The following is a 22,738-nucleotide window of genomic DNA, read 5'->3' on the forward strand; positions in this document are numbered from 1 at the left end:
TCACTAGATCTGGATGTGAATCCCTTCATGATCAGGTGGGCAATGTAGAAGGTCTTTCTAACCACTTTAGCAACGTGAGTGTCAAAAGAAAGGCCACTGTCAACCTGGGTCCCCAGGTCCCTGATAACCTCTTCTGTGCTTAGTGGATTGCCACCTGTATGGTAGCTTGGGGTTACCTTGTTTTTCCCGAAGGGTATGACTATACATTTTTTGGCGTTTAACTTCAGGCCATGGCTCTGGCACCAGCTATCTGTTTCCGTGAGTCCCTTCTGAAGGATATCCGTGTCCAATGCACTTTCCACTATGGTGCCCAGTTTGCAGTCGTCTGCAAACTTTGTCAGCCAAAGTCCTCCCATGTTGGCCTGTACTTCTGAGAAGTAGATGCTGAACAATAGGGGGCCAAGGACCGAGCCCTGTGGGACACCACTTGTGACCAGCTTGGAGTCTGACATAGCGCCAGCAACTCTAACCCTGTGGGTTCTGTCCTTAAGCCAGTTTGCAACCCGTCTTGTGACATATGGGTTTACATTTAAGCTGGTAAGTTTTTCTACAATACCCGAGTGGGGTATTGTGTCGAAAGCCTTTGCAAGGTCAAGGTAGGCTGTATGGACTGCCTTTCCCTCATCAATGGCCTTGGTGACTGTTTCGAAGAAGTCGACCAAGTTCAAAAGGCATGATCTGCCCTTGATGAAGCCAAACTGGGTCGGGTCCAATGTCTGCAAGTCCCCTATATCTTTGTTTATGAGCTCCATTATGATCCTCTCCATAGCTTTGCAGACTAGACTTGTTAAGCTTATGGGGCAGTAATTACCAGGGTCCGTAGAGGCACCGCCTTTGTGGAGTGGGACCACAGTTGCTGTACGCCACTCCTTGGGCACGTATCCTGTGGTAAGGCTGAGATTAAACAGCTGCCTTATGTGCGGGTTTAATTCCTCATTTAGCTCGTGTAGCACACAGCCAGGGACACCATCCGGTCCCATTGATGCTGTGTTTTTAGCTTTAGAGAGAGCAGCTTTCACCTGCGCATTTGAGATGTCTGGGAGGCTACACTCCGCTGGGATAGTTATCTCTCTTTAGGGGGGGAGAGGGGGGTGAAGTTTGCACTGAACCTGTCTGTTGGGTGTGTATATCATAAAATAGTACACTATACAGGAATTTGAACTATGGTAAGTAATGATATGCTTCAGAGAGCTTTATTAGATCATGAAATAAAAATACAGATTCCTAAAAACACAATTCCGTTAAATAAAGCATGTTAGTAAGAGATAAGAATTCATCTTATATGAGCCACAGTGATATTTTATTTTGGAGCCTGCTCCTCAGTGGACTTTGGTGGTGAGTGTTGCTCCATGTCTGCATGTCTAGACCTTTTCCTTTGGGCATGGGTAATAGAAAGCATAGGAACCTCTCAGTTTTTAGGAAGTACTGTACCATTCCATTAAGCCAGCAGCCTTATGAGTTATAAAAGTTAATTTAGTATATAAAGAAATTACTGGTATGTTTTTCACTCTGGACATGGCTAATGAAAAGCATAGTGATCTCAGTTTTTCGAAAATATCCTACCATTCCATTGCCACAGGAGCCTTGTCAGGATTTTTTATATACTGTTATGGCATATTCATATGAAACCATTTTCATACAGTCTACAATATTTTTTTTTCATTCTGCGAGTTGTCTGTAATGGTGGCTCATTACATTTTATAAACAGATGACTATATATGAAAGATAAGTAAACGGTAAATTACTACTGCATCACTATTTAGTCAGGCTATCTAAAGAAGGACGGCAGGCTTTGGTCATTAATGTCTCTTTAGATCCCCTTTAACTGAAGTGACAGAATGTGACAATGAAAGATGCATTACTTGGTTTAAGCAGTTTACCTAGCTCTCACCACCTACATAATTAGAGCAGAATGCACATAATGTACTTCTTCTCTTTCCTTAGTTTCCCCCCCATTTGTTGCAATTCATTTTGTTAGATTCAGAAAACTGTTGCTCTACTCATCACCTCTAATGAAGTGGCTGAGGGCAAGGTAGTCAAAAAAAGGCTGTCCTACCACACTGTGTACCATTCAGAAGCTTCCTACTGTTGACACTGCCTTCAGGCACATTTCCTTTGAGCTATATCATCTCACTCTTCAAGTTATACCCTACTGTACTTCCAAAGCTCCTTTTTCCCCTGCAATTTGCAACTCTCATGAGCTTTACTCATTCCCAAGTACATTGAAGAATCAAGCAGCATGTTTTTCTGTTTTCTCATAAAATTCTACCATTGTTTGCCCTTGTCTAGACTGTTCTACAGCCATTGCCTAGTTTTTCCTTTCCCCACACATCACTCTCATTAGTTCCTACCTTCAGATCATTTGATATAAGTTTTTGATCATTTTCCACACCTGTCACTGGTTCACAGATCTTTTCTGGTGAGCGTTCTTGTCTTGAGTTTTTGTCTTTGGCCTCTGTGGGTGCACCACCCCCAACCTTTCTTTTCAACAGGTTTATTTCTCATTGATAATGCTAAAAGTTTTGCACATTTTAATTATAATTCAGGTTTATGAAGTCAAGTTTCACACATTTAATTCTAATTCAACTTCATAAATTCCCTTTTTCAGACTTTCTCCAAGACCAAATATTTATTTATTTAATGTCTGTTTACCACAATAGTGCACTGATCTAGGTGGACCAATTGTAAGCTTAGCCAGAGTTTGATACAAAAACACATACATGGATGCTTTAAGAAATATAAGAAGATAAATGTTTTATATAGATAGATAGATAGATAGATATAAAGAATTACAAGTTACAAAACTTTATATATGATGTGATGGTGTGAGGTATTGCCAGCTATGCCAGGAGACATAGGACAGTGGATGTGTAACATATGCCAACATAGATAGCTGGGGTTTTGTTATGAATTGTATGTCATTTGTATATCAAACTGATCTGTACAGGGTGCTTGCATTGAACATGTATTTGCAAAGCTGCTTGTGTTAAAAATGTTCCAATAGTGAGTACTGCTGGACAGAAACAAAATACACCTGTATATCAGACTGTATTGTAACTGTTGAAATGAATATATTGTAACAGAGGATACTGGAAGAGAAGAAGTTAATCTCAGTCCAGCTAACTTTGAAAAATAGCCTGAAATTAAATTACCTGGTTTAGGCCATAGATTGTATCTTACAGTTCTGATTGCAGCCAGAGACAAAATGTCTATGAAAACCAGGACTAGGAATCCTACTGTATTGTCCTTACGGGTGAACTAATTGCTACTCTGGAAAGATGGAAGTTTTTTAAATGTTTTATAGCTTCCAGATGCTATAACACATCTTAAAAAGCTATGTGTGTGTGTATTATGTCACATATTACTCTGGTTCAGTTTCTAATAAAGGGGGGTAGTGTGAGAAACCAGAAGTCAGGTGACCAGATGTATTTGATGCTGTCATGCTACTCTTTCACTCCTATCAAATCCTTATTCTCTGAAACTGCAAAAAATGGTCATTAAAGGCTACTATAGTCTAAACTTGGCACTTTGCACTCACTATACCCCTTACTCTTCCTGACACAATGAATTTCTCCATACTACTTATTTTGCTGCAAAAATTATCTATCATGTAAAAATTGTGAACTAAGCAATGCTTTTCAATTACCTTTGACTCTAATAATTGTATATTGACATATGTTAACTTTAATTTACTAGTCTTATTTTTCTCTATCATCATTCATGTCTAATTGTGGAGCTTTTCTCTATTATCACTTATGTATAACTGGGGAGCTTTTCTCCTCAGGTCTCCGTTGAAAAAGGGGAATGGCTCAGTTGGACTATCCTGGTCAAGAAATGTCAAATAAATAAATACAATTTTCATTGTGGATGGTCTTTTAGAGAACATTTTAGCCTTTGAGAGTAGTTATATTTATTTGGTGATACTATGGCTACTCCTGAAAGCCTTGCTGCATTGGTCAAACACTGCTATTTGTATTAGTATTAATTTTACTAAGTATAATTGGATACCCTGGTAACAGCATTAGAATACCTGGCTTTGGAGTGTTCTGGTGGCAGTATCTCCATTATAGTCTGGGCAGAGGGGGCATAGCTGGTAAATTTGTACCAGCCTTTCCTAGTTTTGTGTGCATACTTGGAGCAGGGACACAGAGCACTAGTTTCACAGAGAGGGCTTGGAACACTCGCTTAAGGCTAAACTCTACAGCTGTGGTCAGTGTGGGATCTTATTTGGAGCCTGGGGAGAGAGGGAACCCAGCTCCAGGACGGGAGTGTGCTCCCTGTGTGCTCTTAAGGGAAATTGGGCTTGGTGCAGACAGCTGCATCTGAAAATACTGGGTGCATCCATTTTTGTTCCAAGTGAATGTCCCTCACCAGTGTCCATGGTGAGGATTGAGATTCCTTGATCACTGGCCCAGAGCAGGGACATCTCTCTCTCTCTCTCTCACACACACACACACACACACACACACACACACACACACACACACAATCCATATTTGACATTCTTGACATTACCCAATGTACCTTGCAGTCCAGTGATTTCCAACCATTTTGCAGGGGGGGGGCAAGCCCCCCTGCTCCCCCACACCCCCTGCTACTTATATATACAAAACTCAGAGATCGCACTACAGTGAGGAAAAGGGTACATTTCCCGATCCCCACTGTAGTGCAATCTCCAAGCAGAATGTCGACCTCACAACAGTGAATGCACACTAGCATTCACTGTTATGGACTGGACCATTTTCGGTTTGGCATTATGAGAACTGGGAAACAGCCTTTCCACCTTCCCGGTTCGAGTGACTGTCTTTCAAAAATGTGATTGTAAACCTAAATAACAAATTACAAAACTATATATAATGTGTGTATGCGTGTGTGTATATATATATATATATATATATATATATATATATATATATATATATATATATATATATATATATATACACACACACACACACACACACACACACACACACACACACACACACACACACACACACAAAATCTTTCGTCAAAATAACTTTTCATTGACAAGTGAAGAACTTGGTACAGCTAATTGAAAACTTACCGGCATTTTCATCATGATATCACAGTAGTGGGGATCAAAGCATATGTAGTGCAATCTTAGAGTTGGCATGTATATATAATTAGCAGAGGGTGGTGCAAGGAGGCTTGCCCCCTGCAAAAACTTTTGTTTTATTTCTTTTGTAATCTTTTTCTGTATCAATGTATGCTGCATCCGATATTTCAATTTTGACCTATTGTGGATCAACAATTTTTGTAATCATTCCAAAGTTAGGTTCCCATATATATTTATATTTACATATCTAAATCTCTCTCTCTCTCTACATATATATATATACATAGTGAGAAGTGCACAGCAATACAGTAACAAAAATAGGCTGAAAAATGGGAGAAAGAAAAGGTCGGGGAGGAAAGAAAGAAAAGCTGCAAAGATTTATGGGATATTAATAATATAAAGGAAGGCTGGTGTCAGACAGCAGCAGCAGCAGCTGTGAAAAAGGAGAAACTTTGATTTTAGTGGAGCTGGTTCTTGGAAGTAGCAACTGTGATATGATCAGAGTTGGTGCATTTACAGTTGGCCCTTATGATTAGATGTGCTTTAAGCTGACACCTAAGCAGCATAAGCAGGTTAGCTCTTTAAGGTTTGAGGGGAATGATTCTCATAGTTTATGACCTAACAAAGAAAAACTTCTTAGTGCAGTGAAGGTTAGTTCTGGGATTACATAGTATTGGGTCTGAATATGTCTGATCTCTTGGGTTGTAGGCTGGGGATTTCAGAGAAAGTCAGCAGCTAAGGCAAAGTATGTTGTTTTTAACTGTAAAAGCTTGGAAAACAGTCAACCAATTAAACAATTTTTCTTTTTCTAGTGTAATATGATGTTTGCAATGTGTAGAAAGGGCTAATTATAGATTACTAGGCTATCGACCAGGTTATTTTAAGCCTTCACTTTCAACCCAATGTAATACTATTGCTAGTCAATACACAAGATTGCATTTAATGATGACTGCCCACATCCAGGAGGGTTGTGGGCACTCCCCTGGTAAGAATTTACAGTGCCCCATCCACTCATCCAGGTTCATTTTGAACAGTGACATAGAGGTACTTTGTTACACATGAATTGGTAGCCTGTTCCAAAGATGCTGCAATCACTGGGAGATAAATCTGTCCCCTCCAGCATGTCCTATTCAAGTCATAGGCTATATTTAAGTCCCTGAAAAAAGTAGCCTTAGACCCATTTGATTTATGGATATGGAGTAATTTCATTAGGTTTGGGTCTTGGATTGCTCTGTAGACCAGGTATAAGTCTCCCCTAAGAAGCCTACACAATACGGAGTATAGTGGCAGGGATTTTAGTTGGTCTATGTAGGACATATGCTGGAAGCCCTTGATCTCCTTTGTCAGATACCTCCGAGGTGTCTCCAATTGCTGCAGGTGCATCAAAAGGTACATGCCGAATGGGGCGTTACACTCAATTATGGGCTGGATAAGTGCCAAGTATAGGAGGGTTATAACCTCATTTACTCAAGGCGATACCTTTACTAATCAAGTGTACTATGTGAAAAGCTTTCCTTACTACAGTAGACACGTGGTGGTTGAAATTAAGGTCGTAATCAACCTATGATCCCAAATCCCTTACCACTTCATGGGTACTTAGGGTATTGTTTTTGATTTGATAGTGTGAAGGGACATTGTGCTGAAGGGAATGATAATGCATTTCTTTGCATTCAGTTTGAGACTGTGACTAGTACACCAATCACTGGTCTGTGTGAGACCCTCCTGGAGTATACTGACATCATTTGGGGATACAATGATTACATCTAGTTTGTAGTCATCTGCAAACTTGGTTAGCTCAACCCCTTAGTTTTGACCCGAACTTCTGAGAAGTATATACCAAAATGTAGGGGGGCCAGCACTGATCCCTGTGTCACCCTGCTGGTAACAGGTCTTCTGGTTGATGTGGAGTCACCCACTTTGATAATGTGTGTCCAGTATGTGAACCAGTTGGCAACTTATCTTACAACAAAGGGGTTTACATTCAGTTTACTAAGTTTATCGATAATGCCTGAATGTGGGATTGTGTTGAAAGCCTTTGCCAGGTTGAGTTATACTGTGTGCAAAGATTTGCCCTCATCAATGACCATAGCCACACTTTCAAAGAAATCCTTCAGATTTAACAGGCAGGATCTGCCCTTCACGAAGCCAAATTAGGTAGGGTCCAGGGTTTGGAGGTCACCTATGTCTTTATTTATGAGGTCCATAATGACAGGTTCCATGGCCTTATAGATGAGGCTGGTCAGGCTTATGAGTCTATAATTCCCCAGGTCTGTTACTAGGCCACTTTTGTGGAGGGGAATAACTGTAGCTATTCTCCATTCTGCAGGAACAAAGCCTGTGGTTAGGCTCTGACTCAAAAGGGTACTTAGTGGTGATGCTAGTTCATGTTTTAGCCTGTTTAGTAGACAGCCTGGGATATCATCTGATTCCACAGAGGCTGTTTTTTTTGCCTTGGACAGGGCTTTGAGGACCTGCTCTTCTGATAAGTAAGGTGGTGGGGAAGTTTGGGGGAGGGCTTGTTGGAAGTAAGGAGGGGATAAGGGAGTGAAATTTTCTCCAAACCTATCCACTAGCAGGATTGCTATGTGGGGTCAGTGTGTGTGATACCATTGGCCACTAGTTCTGCACATGCTTGGGTCACATCCTTTAGGTTACTTACATAGCCGTAAAAGGCCTTATGGTTATCCTTGGCAGTGCTTGCTGGGGTTCTCTCAAAAGAGCTCTTGGAGGATTTGACAAGTTGTCTTACTTACCTGTTGAGGCTGAGGATGGTACTTTTCCACTGTTAGGGCCTTGCATTTGTTTTCTTGAACAGCAACTTTTTGCATTTACTATAGAATTTGTTGATGCTGGATGTCCACCATGGCAGCTTGGTTTTGCTTGGGACTACAGCTTTGAATCTTTCTGGTACAGCTGAGTTTATACACTTATGCAAGTGGTTGTACAAGGCTTTAGCGTAAGCTTTGGCATAGTTACCTCTTTTAGCTTGAGGTGGGGCATGGAATGCATTTATACCTTCACCTAAGAGGGTACAGTTTGCCTTGGTGAAGTTTTTTATTCTGATTTCACCTTTTGTGTGTTCTGGTGTTAGTGTCATTTCGAAGGTGACTGATTTGTGGTCAGTTTCAATTTATGAGGGTCCAACAATTGCAGCAGTGCACCTGTTTGACATGTTGGTGAGGACCAGATCTAGAATGTTTGCTTTTTTTGTCAGGGTATGGACAATTTGCTCCAGGGCATTTGAAATCACAAAGTCCAGGAACATTTGCGCTACTGAGTTTGGCCTACAGTAGGTTTCCCAGTTGATGGTGGGATAATTGAAATCCCCAATAACCAGTGTTCGGTAAAACTTGGATTGTCTTCAGTTTGGTGTAAGTAGGCTTCATGGGTGTTATGACCCATGGAGGGGGATCTATAACTGGCTAAGACTTGAATGGGGGTCTTACACCACCTTAAGCTGGACCTGGAGTAACTCCATGGAGTTGTCCAGTCTAACGAGACAGGAGGTGAATTTTATGAAGTAGCATCATTTGAAGAAGAGGGTTTGTGGGGGGGTTCATGTTTTTGGAAGCCTGTATTACAGTTTTACAGTATTACAGACTTTATTCTAGATGTACGAGTGGAAACAGTTTTCCTATTGCTATTCCTGTTGCTGATGAGAAGACAGAGATTCTTCCAGCCCAGAAAAGTAGGGGATTCATTTTTTACAAATTTTAGGAAGGTAATATTGGGAATTGTGTAATTAGTCTAAACAAATGCCAAGGTATTTGAAAGAGGCAGTTGTTTCAAAGAACTTGGCGGTGAGAAGAACATTTGCCATGTGGTTGGGACTTGTTTCTCAAGTTCCAAAAAGCATGCCCTTAGTTTTTGAGGCATTTAGTAACATTGTTATTGTTGATCCATTTGGTAAACTGTAATAGATCTTCCTGAAGCTGGCTCTGGATGTAGGTGGAAAAGGTTTGGATCTGAATAGGACAATATCAGACACATACAATGACTGGTAGGTGGTGGTCAATATAGAGTTTATTTATAAAGACTCATAAGAGCAGAGAGTCAAGAATAGATCCTTGAGAAGTGTGTTTGAGTGGGGGAGGGCAACTGGGAACAGGGAGGAACCTAATTTAATTCAGATGCAGTGGTCATAGACAAGGTTCTGAAAGCAATGAGAGCTGTATTCACCAACTTGGATGACTAGTTTATGATTTAACAGTGGTGAGTGCCCAGCATGTCAAAGGCTTAGCAAGGGCAATGAATAAAGCACCCTCAAATGTTATGTTTCGCCTTGTTAGTTGATATTTCATCAGTGGCTATCCAGAGTGCTGTTATAATACTCTGGGTGGTTCAAAAGTTATGCTGTTTAAAGGTTAGAAAATTATACTGTTGGATCTAACTGCAAAGCTATACTCAGAATAGCTTCACAAAAACTCAAAACTCTGAATTCTAATTTCTCTACCCCTACTTTGGGCCTCCCTATAACATGCTGCTGAATTTGTCATCTTCTGAACTTACTCCTTTCAACCATTGATAGTTGTGCCATCCAAAACTGGATATAATACTTAAATTACCAATGAGCTACATAGACGCATCAGAGTTCTTTTTGTTACAGGCCACACCTCTCCTCTACTCTCAGATTACAACTCCTAAATTACTTGCTACACTATATGACCAGATTTAGGTCATAATGTAAGCTTACCAGAGTTTCTAATCTGTCTGATCACCGTTAATAGTACTGAAAGTATTTCATAGGCTTCCTTATAGTTTGTCTGACTGACTACCAAAGGAGGATTTATTTTTGCCAGCATACTTCATGTTCTCTAGAATCTGCACTGGCTTTCTCTAAAGTAACCTGTTCAACCTGCAACCTTCAAAACAAAACCTGTTTTGGATCCTTGCTGCTATAAGAATGAAATGGCAGCACAAGGAGTCGCCAACACTTTCCAATCCATCAGAAAACAAGAGCAAAACATGTCAAGGTTTCTTTTGAAAGTCAGACATTTTTATTTGTGCTACTAAACCCAAGGAATTCTCTCGGTCACTGACAATGGACTGCTGAGGAGTTGAACAAGCTTTAAATAATGCTCCATAATGCCTGCTCCGGAGTTAAAAACAAGTGTAAATTATACTTCATTAGGCAAACATCAAATTATTATTTCTTAAACATACTGTGAATTTTATAATAAACAAAATGGGAACACTTACTCTTAAAGCATGCTAGAAAAATGGGTAAAAGGGAAAGCAAAGTGAGCAAAACATGGCTGCAGTGACTCATTACAAAATGTATTACTTGAGCATCACTGTTTCTTTCTAAAATGTACTCAGCAAATCATCTGCCTTCACATACTTTATTTTGCTAGTCCATCAGATTGCCAGATTTATCCATACTTTATAATAGCAACATATGGGAAAGGGACAAACAGATATAACTAAACCTCTGTCACCCTACTAATAACATACACACCATCAAAAAGGGAGTAGAATTATAACATCCTGTACCTTTTCTGACACTGTCAACTATCTAACTATACAAGGATGTTAACTCCAACTAGGCAATAAAGAATAATACTTTAATAAGATAACTAAATCCCTGTTTAGTTGGTAGGATGTGAGCAATACAGACTTTAATTTATACCATTATAAAATTAGATTAATATCAGATTTGAACCAATCCTCATTAACCAAAACAGAAAAAATAAAATTATTTAATGAACTATAAATGCACAGACTACAAGAAGAATAGTTTACCAGCACCCACATTTTTTCTCAATGAGTCAAAAAAAAATCATTAACATGCAATCTGTTCAGTTTAAATATTTGTTTTACTACTATATATTATTTTGCATCAAATGGAATGCAATTTAGTGTCTACTGACCTTAACTTTATTACTTTTCACATGGTTTACCTATATAAACATTTTGGTAACTGGAACAGACAAAAAAAAAACATTGATCGACACTGCTTAAAACTCCTTCATATCTTTAAAACAATAATCAGTTGGTGTGTCAATAAGCACCTCTCATTTCTTAAGTTTTGCTTTTCCCTTGTCCACCCTAAGCAGTTTTGTTGGGAGGGTGGCCTAATGGTTAAGGTGTTTGCCTTACAAACACAAGGTGCACGGTTTGAGTCTCACAAGGGATAATTATCTAGGCTTAAAATGGCTCCCAAGGGCAGTTAGCCTAGTACTAATCTATGAACCTATTTACAACCTCTCATTTAACTCCTGTAATAACAAAAGCAATGAGTGATATCATTTATAATAATTTAACACGTCTTCTCTAAGATGTCCTAAATTCACATTCAAATGGCTCTGAATAAATGTCATTTGCCTTCAGTTTCAAATTTAGCAACGTTTTTTATCCAGAGATCACAGACATGTATACTAAGAGAAAGACTGATGAAGAAATCGGATCTGAGGTGCTTAGGTACTGGATTTTAATATATCCCACATGACCTTGCCTCACCTGTGTCCTAAGTGCTAGAGGAACTGGCTGGAAAAGGATAGGAGTGAAGCACCAAGTACAGCTTACCCTTCCCAGGAAGAAGGGGTCAACTAAATTCACACTGCAAAAGGCCCAGTACTGAGCTCTGATGCACAGAGACTCAATGCTGTAAGCTCTGCACTTCATTTAAGAATAATAAAAGTATGCAAAAGCAAGTAGTTGTAGATGAGCATTGCACCTCATCCTGCTAACATGTGGAGCTAGCAGGGCAGGGGGTGGTGGCTTTTAGGAGTACAAAAAAACCTTCTAACCTTCTTTGCGAAATCTACCTCTCCCATAGGACATCATCGCATAAGGGATAACTGCAGTGTTAAGAAGCACAACTTGAGGGTCATGGGGAGACATGGAACAAAATGACTGCTAAACTCATAAAAAGCATTTCCTACTGAATGGGTGCCTGTGTGCTAGTAGTTCTAACTTTTTAGTGCTAGGATTTTCCAACACCATCTTCATGCTGTCTTAAATTCCATTACTCCACCTGCCCTCCCTGCCTCATATGGCCATTTACCTTCTGTATCCAGCAGCCTGTGAAGAAACTTTTCTTTTGATTTAACCCATTTAAATTGCAGCATGCTGCCCTATGCAGTACTATAGGCTTCTAACAAATCTGAATAGTGCTAGTGACATAAGAGTTAAGGTGTTTACATTACAAACACAAGGTACAGGGTTCGATTCCAACGTGAGATAATTGGCTAGGCTTAAAATGGCCCACAGGGGAAGTCAGCCTAGTACTAATCTATGATCCTATGAACAGCCAATGTCAAGCCACCACGTAAACTCTCCTTACATTTACCTCAACTCACAGTCCCAGCAGTACAAACCAGTCTCCAAAACTTTAATGAAATATTGGCAAGTCATTTGTAGCATTAAACTAGGTTTAAAATTGAGGTATGTGAAAAAATATTGATTTTATTTTATTTTACATCTGTTGACCGGGCTAGTCTAACTGGATACATGTCCATTTTCAGTAGAGGCCTGGGAAGAAAAGCTCCAAGACACATACACAAATATGATATAGTAAGTTGCAACAGTCCAAGTGTGTAACAGCTGTTGTTAATAAAAATACAATACTCATAGTGAGCATAACACAGTAAAAGGTAATGTGCAGTAATACATGGCAGTAAATTAATTTCTGCACTTCTGAAGTAAATTACCACGTTGCTTTATGTTTTTCACATTGCACTTAAGATAAATATAATTATTTTCCATTCTCAATTACTCCAGTTATTTTTCCACCACCTGTCAGACTATCCTCTTTGCCTCCATCTTTGTGACAGTGTGTGTAGCTACATTTCCTGGTAACTGCAAACTGGTGCTTCTGGAACACAGAGGGACAGACATGGATCCAGTTTATAAACATACAGGGTTGATGCCCCTTACCACTTACTTTGATTCACGTGCTCCTCTCCTCCTTCCACAGCTTCTGTTATTTCCCTGTGATGGCTCAGATTTAGTAGAACATATTACCAAGACATCAGTCCTTCCATTGTCTCATTCTGCTCGCATCCAATTTGTTAACATCCGATATTCAGCCTTGATTATCTCCATATTTACATACACAGTAATGCAAAGCATCACATAAGGCCACTACCAAAAGTCTTTCCTGCCTTCACAAATTGAACTACAAGTCCTTCTACCTTTGTACTTTATACGACTTGTATCAAAGTCCGATATTTCACCTTGTGTTTAGCAACTCTTTGTGACAGTTATCAACAGGCTTCCTGTACAAGTACCTGGCACAGGCTGAGCTTGAGAAACAAAGCAAAAGTAATATTAGCCCCTTTGAGGCAAATAACTGTCAATACTCGAAAAGAATACCAGTACCAATATCAGTCTTCTCTCCAAGTCTTACTGTAGTGAAGACAATCACTAGTAGACTTCCAGTAGTTTTATATCCTTTATTACTCCCTTTTCAACATGTCAGATGAGCGCTGTGTTATTATTAATTACATGAGTGGTTTCTCTCCCTCTATTAGTAAACAAAAAGTGGGTGAGTTTTGTGGGATAGTCTTCTCTGTGGCCGTGACAATGGAGATATGTCAGCCCCTTGGGCAATTACCATTTTTACAATGTTTCCTGCCCTCAGCAGTACATTAACACTTTTTAACATTTCAATATGATCATTTTTGGAAATTTTATGTTAAATACCAATATCATGTGTCCTTTTCGTGTTTGAACTTGGTTACAAAAAAAAAAAAAAAAATTAATGTTTTAAAACATTTTAAATATTTTATTTAATCATATGTTTTCATGAAAGTCAGCACTTTCGCCTTTGTGAGCTTCATTAGATCAGCATACTATGGTTCATATATAAAGTTATAGGCAGCAAAGTCCATCATTTAAAAATTGTTATAAACAAAAAAAAAAAAAAATAAAAGGAAATGAAATATAAAATTAAAAGCTTGTGCAGAAGAGCTTTCATTATCATGATTACAGTTTAAGGTGGGTTTTGGGGCTGGGTTCTGTAGGTGCCACTTTTTTTTTTTTTTGGCCTGTAGGAATAGAACAAGCACATTTAGTTTAACCATTGGTTATATCTATGCCTGGGTTTGGTCTGATTCCGTAACCCTCTTTCAAATTGCTTTGCTTCATTTATGGTTTATTTGGAAACACAAGGAAGACAGTGTTTTTTTTTTTTTTTTTTTTTTTAATTTTTTTTTCATTATTTAAAAAAAGATTTAATAATGGTGGGTTTTGGGGTCAGGATTGGCATGCCATGTAGTCTTGCTGCAAAGTGACTGACAATCACGTCTTGTAAGGCTGCAGTGGTGTACAAGTATGAATGTGGATTCAAAACTACAATCCTGTAGTGCTGGATTCCATGTTTTTTCTTTTTTCGCTATGTTGCAATCTCTCGGGGACCACTAAAGGAAAAGTAATTAAATAAAGGGGGGAGCAAAGATGGGGAGAATTCACTTCTCTGGGGGTGGCCATAAGTGTCCTTTCATACTGCGCTGCTTAACATTAATATTGTTTCGGTCTGTGGTCACTTTTTTCCATTTGTGTTATAGAATAGGGTTGAAGCAGGACAGCTGGTGGTTTTGTGCCCTGTGGCACCGCTTCTACAGCTATGTGCAAGCCTCCAAACCTAATCTTTGGTCAATGGGCCTGATTGGAAGCTGTGGATAAGGCAAGAGGTGGGAAATTGCTATCTGGCGAGTCTCACCACAAAATGTTGCATCTCATCCACCCTTATATTTCCCCATTCCCTTCTAGTTACTAGAGTGAAGTTGGAAATATTAAACTATACCAAAAAAAAATGTGGATCCCTGTTTACTTTTCATAAATATCTCTCCAAGTCCCCAGGATGTAAGGTTCTCACCTAGTCAGTGTGAGGGTGCCTTGTCCTATGCTGCTGTGGTCCCAGGGTGGATAAACAAACCACCTTATCAGGCTAGTGGCTCAGGGTGTCTTTTTAGTAAAGCATTTCACTAGGTTTTTAAAGTTTGGCATTATCGGTGAGTGGAATCTAATTTGACCATGTTCTGTGCTTAAATTTATAATATATGGATTAATTAATCCCCTGCTTTCACCCAATCCGGATATGTTCCTGTTGTTCTTATCAAGCATTAATGCTATCATTTTAGCTTAACCATTACCCATTATTGAATAATCATTATGGAACAGAGGGCCAGAATTAGAATTTGGGTCAGTGCTGGCTTGCTGTAAAGCTTACGGTCTTGCAGCTGTGTGCCCGCTCTCTGTTTTGACTTGGTTTTCTAGCCACCTCTTTCAAAAAGCGTCCTATTCTTTTTTCCTCTTTTGTTCAATCACTCAAAGCACAAGTTTACTACTTGTGATACACCATTTCCCACTGCAATGCTTTATTTCTGGAAGCTTACCAACAGCTTTAGCTGGAAGCATACCTTAGTGTATCCCACAAAATGTTGTAGGAAGTGCACAACTGACAACTTTGAGGAAAGTAACATTATTCTTTTTTCTGTTGACACAAACTGCCTTTATCTTTCCTTTAGTTCTTTTAAACACTTGTATGACTTCTCTCATACAAAATATCATCCTATCCATTTATTCTGAGGACAAAACAACTTGAAATACTCACATCCATGCCTTGATTTTCACTACAGCAACACAGTCTTTGTATTGAAGGACAACTGGCAGAGAATCCGATTTATGCAATACAAGACCACAGGTAATGAAAATTCACAGTAACAAAGTCCCATTTTTTACAATTCTCATACAGTCAAAAGTTAAAAGCTTCAGGATTTTTTCTCCATAAGATGTTAATGAATACAGCTAATTATTCAATTAAGTGATTTGAGACTACTTGACTTACAAATAGTACTTAAATGCAAGTCGCTTAATGGTGGAATTTCAAGCATCCTAGAAGGCAGATTATGTGAAACCGGATTTTTTTTTTTTTTTTTTTTTTTAACAATAAAGTTGTTTAGAATTTCTGTAACTTGCCATGTGGTTGTTGCTGCACTCAGAAAAATTCATTTCCGTAATTTGCAACTTTCAGGCCCATGCATTTCCAGATTTTTTTTTTTTGCTTGCATTTACCCATTTTTCTCCCAGCAGCCTCCCTCCACCATTCACATTTCTTTTTGCCCCAGAGTACATCTACTAAGTCACCATTTAATGCTGTTTAGGGTCTGCCTACTTCTCACAGGCTATGTAATGCTAATACAACTTCTAATTTGATTGGTCCCTGCCCATACAATAGCTAAATGAGAAGATGTAGCCAGTAGGGACCTTCTTGACTTGAGCTCACAAAGTATGCAACAGGTACAGCTGTGTGGGACTCTCACTATACAGAGGAACATCTGCTGTTAAACTTTATGTATGTAACATCATGCACACAAATGTTGATGCAGTCAAATAACATCACAAAAAAACACGATTATCTAGATGGTGACAAACTGCACTATCATGTTAACAAAAGCAGTTAAATGCAACTGTAGAATGAGGCATGTTGATCCCCACCTAGATATTTCACAGTGTTTCCTATTGTTCCTGATGACTTATGACAATATTAGGCAGTCCACAATGATGGTGCCATAAACATATACTATTTTTTTTATCCCTTCTACCAGTTTGTTTGATTTAATAATTTGGGTGAGACAGGCATTCACTCTCTCACCAGCTCCAACGCACAAAATTTAACCAGTACAATGGAATTTTCTTGTTCATATATTAAGTACATACATGGCACCATATACACAAATGCTACTGTATCTAAACTCCTCATATTGTAGCTTCCTGCATTAACTCAGGAGTTCTAAAAAGTGATGCACAGATTTACCTCCTTTGTTCTTGTAGTAGAAAAATCCAGTATGTAAGCTAACAAAGGCCCTATCAAGCTCTCCACTTCACCTCTACAGGATCTCGTTCAATTTATCAAATAATTTTCTCCAAGCATTGTTTGATAAAATACACTCAACCCAAATGGCTCATATCTGAAAAACGAATTAAAAAATAAATAAATAACAGATTTTCTGCTGGAGATGTGGTAGAGCTCATTCAAAACCCCCTGCACTTCCCACTTCAACATAACAAACCTTAAGCCACTGTAGTGGCATAGATGGATAAAGCCCTGACTACAACCCAGGCAACCTGTGTTTGATTAGCGGCTCAGGCTACAGAAAGAGTGGCAGGGAGGGATGGGCATTGCCATCCTGGGGTAGGTGGGCAAACCTATCGGTGCCTACTCTGCCAATCCTTGGTGAGCTGGAGAAGACTGATAGGCGTGTCTAAGAGGGTAAAAAGGGTGGAGACTTGGCTGAGCTGCTACAGACGTGTGGCGATACCACACGTCTCCACTGCATGATCACCCCCAGTATTAACCATTAGGTCTGCGGGGGGGGGAGGGGGTCAGGTAGATCATAAGTCAAAACTCCCCCTAACCCGGACAGATGCACAGATGTGCAGAGCCCTCAGATGCGTAGTTCTGTGACTGGCCCCAACAACACTAGATTAAGAAAGGGGAGGGATAAAGCAGCTGGCAGAAGCACAACGAAGGGCAATTGTGTGTGGGGGGGTGTAGGGGAGGTGCAAAAAAAACCCATAACGAAATGCTTGCTGCATCTTGTGGAAAAGGATGCTGCGACCTTGAAAAAAAATGCACATTCTACAAGTCAAGCTTCAGGGATTGTTTAATAAGCCTGTTTTTACAGAATCAAGTCATTCCTTCCCTAACATTATTCCAGCCCTATTCTAGTCAGGTCATTTTGCTCCAGGTAACCATAGATAGGAAACTTTCAGTCCTATTATGTTGCTAAAGGAATATTCAGAACTAATTTTACACTGTCCAGATCTCTGTCAGGATTAACTTGTTACACCAGCAAATATACGTCTAGCTTTAAGAAAGAAAATTCCCATCAGCCATGAAGTAAGGGTGTGTTATTACTGGTCCTGTAGCACAGAAATATCTCATCAATTATGTCTCTGCTTTTATGGGGTACACTTGGACTTGTGTTCAAGACTCGAGTCTACATATGATTCCATTAGTGTGTAAACAGAAGACTACTATTCTTATTCATGAGGTACAGCAACATGGAAATAATAGCAATATAGTAATAATATATTATTATGAGTAATAATAATAATATATAACAAAAATGGAAGTGAAGGATAGATGGTCTTTCTCTATGATGGCTGTAAATGGTGCCTCCCCCACAAAAACTTACTTCGAACTCTGGTAGCATTACTGGTCTTAGAATTGCATATTATTTAATTTTATTATATTTTATTTCTCTTTTGTTGACCAGTTTAGCCTCACTATGCCAATGGCTCTTTTTCAAAGGAGACCCAGGATGGTACTCATACCGACTGGTGGTAATTTGACTAGGACAGACAAATTTACCTACACTACTCTTGTAGTGGGATCTTTTACATCCACTGGGGCCACTTACAATTCAGGCGGACAGGGTCTTCAGTTTAGCATATCATCCAACAAATGGCACACACAAAAATGCAGAATCATCCTTATGCTACAATACAGCATCAGTAACGCAAAATAAATCCATGCACCAGTGATGGGAACAGAACCTGCAACCTTCTGATCTTCTGGCATCAAAGATTAGTATGCTACCTGTTGAGACACACATGATTTGAAAGATAATTCAAGCAAAGGCGGGTGTGATATTATTGAAGAATCCTTGCCCAGAAGCCCTACTAGGGCTGCACTGAAGTAAGAAGTGTAGAAAAGTAACATTTATTTTATGTACAGATTTTTGGCACCATCTATTTTCATTACTAACTTTAGCATTACTCACAGCACATACACACTGCAACACAAGTAATGAAAAAAGAAAGTAAAAAAATGCAAGCAGTTGTCACAGCAATATTAAAAGAAGATTCTATCACTGGCATCCCATAAAAAATGTAATGCCAAAGTAAAAGAAAAAATATATATGCTATATGTATCAAAATACTTTACTGTGAATGACTGAAGATATTACTGAGTAATTTGCCTGCACAGAAGGACTACCACCCTTCTAAAAAGGACATTACAGCAAGGACAGCATGGTTCTGTGGTAGCAAGTCTACAGCAAATAATGTATTTTCTCAAACCAGCTAAATGTGAGCAACTGGGGGAAAACTCCATTCATGTTGCCCTGAAAGTAGGACTTGAAAACCACTGTACTTTATCATTCATATTACTGCAACATCATCTTTCTTACATTTCAACTAAAAACACATTTCTTATTGTTATCACAGATGGACAGGTTCCACTGGGCCCCTCCCACTACTTGCTTCTAATCAGCACAGTTACCACAGTACAATTCTGACCAGGGGTAAAAGCATGTCTACTGTACAACAGCAGCAGCTCCTGGACCCCAACTCCGTAAGTGTCATACATCACTGCTTCCATTACGAAGTTCATCTACAAATCACAAACCATGAAAGCAATCAGTTTCTCCCATCCCCAGGAGAAAACAAGAAAAAGAAATTCTGAACACAAATATATTTTATTGTACATCAATCCTGTCAGAGAATAGGCAGATAACAGGGAATCGGCAGCACTGCAGCAATGTCACAGAGTTCTACTTGAAGCAGAAATGACAATAGCATATAGTCTCTGTGCTGTCATCCATCTCCTCTGCATAGTTACTTTTCAGCCCAAGTCAGTCAAAGATGAAAGCTTAATCCTTTTGCTGATGGGTGAATCTTCCCGAGTTTCTGCATATTGCAGCAATACCATGGAAATGTCTGCACAGTCAAAAACTGCAATATTTTAACTTTTAAATCCCCAACAGCAGCAGCAGCATCAGGTTCAGTACATCAGTGTCAGAGTTCATTTAAAAGGTGTGTGTGCTCAGCTTGCTGAAATATTAATCTTCCCAGTCTTTCAGCAGTCTGAAGCATTGTCCTTCTGGTTCTCAGTTACACTACTTTTCATATGGAAAATGCATTTGTTAAAGTCTGTGGTGCAAATCGGACAAGAAACAGCCCCTGTGTTTTCTCCAAACACGAGTAGAATGGTACAGTGTTTACAAATGCCTCATGTCTCTTGCTGTCCATGCTCCTTGTGTTTTTTCTCTTCCTCTGATTGGATTTTCAATTCTTCATCTAGCCTTTCTTTTGCTCTTACAACCTGCCAAAAGAACAAAAAGAAAATTACGCAGCACAGTATTAAACAATATAACTTGCCCACTAGTGTAACAGAATAGTCTCTTGACATTAGCAGACCATGTCAAGACAAAACAATTACCTGGAAGGACACCCTGAGATGACTGAAAGGGAAACGCATACCCTTCTTTCTGTTCTAGGTAGAAGACATATGCATGTGTGTACATACGTACATATGCTTTATTCAACTAATCACCACAAGAAAATTAAAATGCAGGAGCAGTTCATTTGTTTTGTTCACTGCTAAGCACTCAAGAACTTTGCCTTTCAATAGCTCATCTTTTTTCCGCTGTCTACTGTTCATTAATCTTCTCCAAGGACTGGTCCACCTTCACCCTGATGGTGAGAGTTGACTGCATAAGCGATCATGCATGCAACCACTGAGATTTTCTCTTGAATGACCTTAATCCTGCCCCAGTGGCTGGCAATGCACCTGCAGTTCTGCAAGTCCGGCGTGCTCCCACACACACCTCCTGAAACTGCAAAAGGACCATTTTAAATGGCCTTATCCTTAATGTTTTCATCCAAAATGACCCAGGACTTCTTAAAAAGAAAACCAGCTTCTATAAAAGCTGCACATTAAATACCTTAAATAAAAACCATGTGACTAAAAATGCATGAGACAGTAAACAGTATACAAATTACACTGTATGACATAACCACAATTTACAATGTACTTCCTGGGAACAATCAGATGACCAAGAAACTGTTAATCTCAGCTCACTGAGGTCACAGTCAGGGCTTCATCCCTCTGCTCACCATTCTGGCTCTGTGGCACAATGTGTTTAACATTTGCAAATCTGAAAATACTCATAAAGGATTCCAAGGAAACTAATGGAATACAAGCAGCAATTAAAATGCATGACCATTTTCACTTTTGCAGAAAGTGAGTGTCTTGTACAGCCTCCTTCCTATACAATAAGGCATACCAAGGTTGCAGTCCGAACAGATAGGACAATAGCCTAATGTTTTAAATGAAGGGTCGAAAAGGCACAAAAGGAGAAAGGGACTTACCTTTGATTGTAAGTAGAAGGAGCCGCCGACTTCTTTGTCATTCACCTTGAACAAATGTTCATAATTCTGAGAAAGAAAAAAAAAAAAACAGGTTATCAAACAGCAGCACTTCTTACAAGTATGTTAGTATAATAAGAACAATACATGGACAGAGGCAAAGAAACTCTGTCCACATACAACCATTAACATATATGAGGTGGTAGATGGATTAATATCATCACGGGAAACTAAAAATGAAGGCATCTGCATATTCAGTACTTCTGTTATGGGACAAGACCAGCTTATTAAAATGTATATTAATTTCAGTTTATTAATGATGCTATAATATGATCGTTAAAAAGCAAATATAACTTGTATGCAGGGCTGGGAAAAACACAGCTTTATAAGCCACAGTACTACTGTTAATTTTAAATTGCATTATTTTAGTATGTAATAAGAGAGAATAGTACGTGTTGCATGAAGTTATTACAAAAAGGAATTTGTGCGTTGTTGCTAGGGCAGGTTTGAAACATCCAAGGTCAGAAACAAGACCCCTTGGAAGCAGGTGAATCATGTATAGAAAGGTGTTCATGTGAAGTCTGAGGCAGAAATCACGAGGGATGAGGACATCTGCAAAGTTTTCTATAGGACACAGTCATTGTAACATAATGAAAGTGCATGGCTAGGTTTGATAAGAAAAATGTATAAAAATGCGGTTTGTCTCTGTTCAGAGAGACTATTTTGACATCCGCTATGAAGACAGTCTCCCAGCACTGTAAAAATAAAATCTGTTTGCACATCCTGAAGTGTTGTTCCTGACTAAAGGCATATAAGGTAAATTCTTAATCTTATTTATTTATGACTATAACAATTTGGTGCCATGACTCGGATCTGAACTTTGGTATTGCTGCAGGGCAGTTCTGGAATAAGGCCCATTACAGATTTCCTGTGAATTCCACATTGCTTTGTATGGAGTAGTCAGAGACTCAGATGTGCAGCTATTCAGGGTGTGCAAACATACTAGCCTTGGCAGGGAAATTGTTTTGTAAGGGAAAAGGGTTGATTTGCGTTTTTTTTTTCTCTCTCTTTTAGACAATTTTAGCAAAATGTAGTATAAGTGCATGACTGTGTTTGTAGTACAAGTGCATGACTGTGTTTTTGTTTGAGTGAGTGGTTGTAGGATATATAAGTAATAGTGGGAGGACCCCACAGCAAATGAGTATAGTAAATGTATGTGCACATGTAACCGACAAATTAACACAAGGAGGCTCCCCTTGTGTCGAAGGTGGTATCCTCAGGCTTGAAAGGTAAGAATTGAGAGATGTTTTTTATTCTGTCAATGTATGAATGTATGAGAGAAAGAAAAGAAAAAGTTAAAAGCTAAAAATAAAGTTAAAACAAGTTCATGAGCCCACCGCATGACTGGGACATAGACTGTAAAGTTAAAACAAGTTAATGATTCCACCGAATGATTGGACGTAGACTGTAAAGTTAAAATAAGTTCATGAGCCCACTGCATGATTGGCACGTAGACTATACAACAAGTTCATGAGCCCATAGCATGATTGGGACATA

General features: G+C 39.1%; 1 protein-coding gene across 1 annotated transcript in view; it reads right to left on the minus strand.

The window, feature by feature from the left end:
* Nucleotides 1–19,490: 19,490 nt before the first annotated feature.
* Nucleotides 19,491–22,738, minus strand: part of PAM16 (presequence translocase associated motor 16) — a 32,518-nt gene continuing 29,270 nt past the window's right edge. The window contains exons 3-4 of the mRNA XM_044089340.1: nucleotides 21,185–21,250; nucleotides 19,491–20,135 (exon numbers count right to left, since the gene is read on the minus strand). Of these exons, the coding sequence (XP_043945275.1) occupies nucleotides 20,043–20,135; nucleotides 21,185–21,250 (159 nt within the window). The 3' untranslated portion in view covers nucleotides 19,491–20,042. The remainder of the gene's footprint in view (nucleotides 20,136–21,184; nucleotides 21,251–22,738) is intronic.

Source organism: Protopterus annectens, chromosome 12.part0 (assembly GCF_019279795.1).
Source record: "Protopterus annectens isolate FY-2018-M chromosome 12.part0, PAN1.0, whole genome shotgun sequence".
NCBI lineage: Eukaryota > Metazoa > Chordata > Ceratodontiformes > Protopteridae > Protopterus > Protopterus annectens.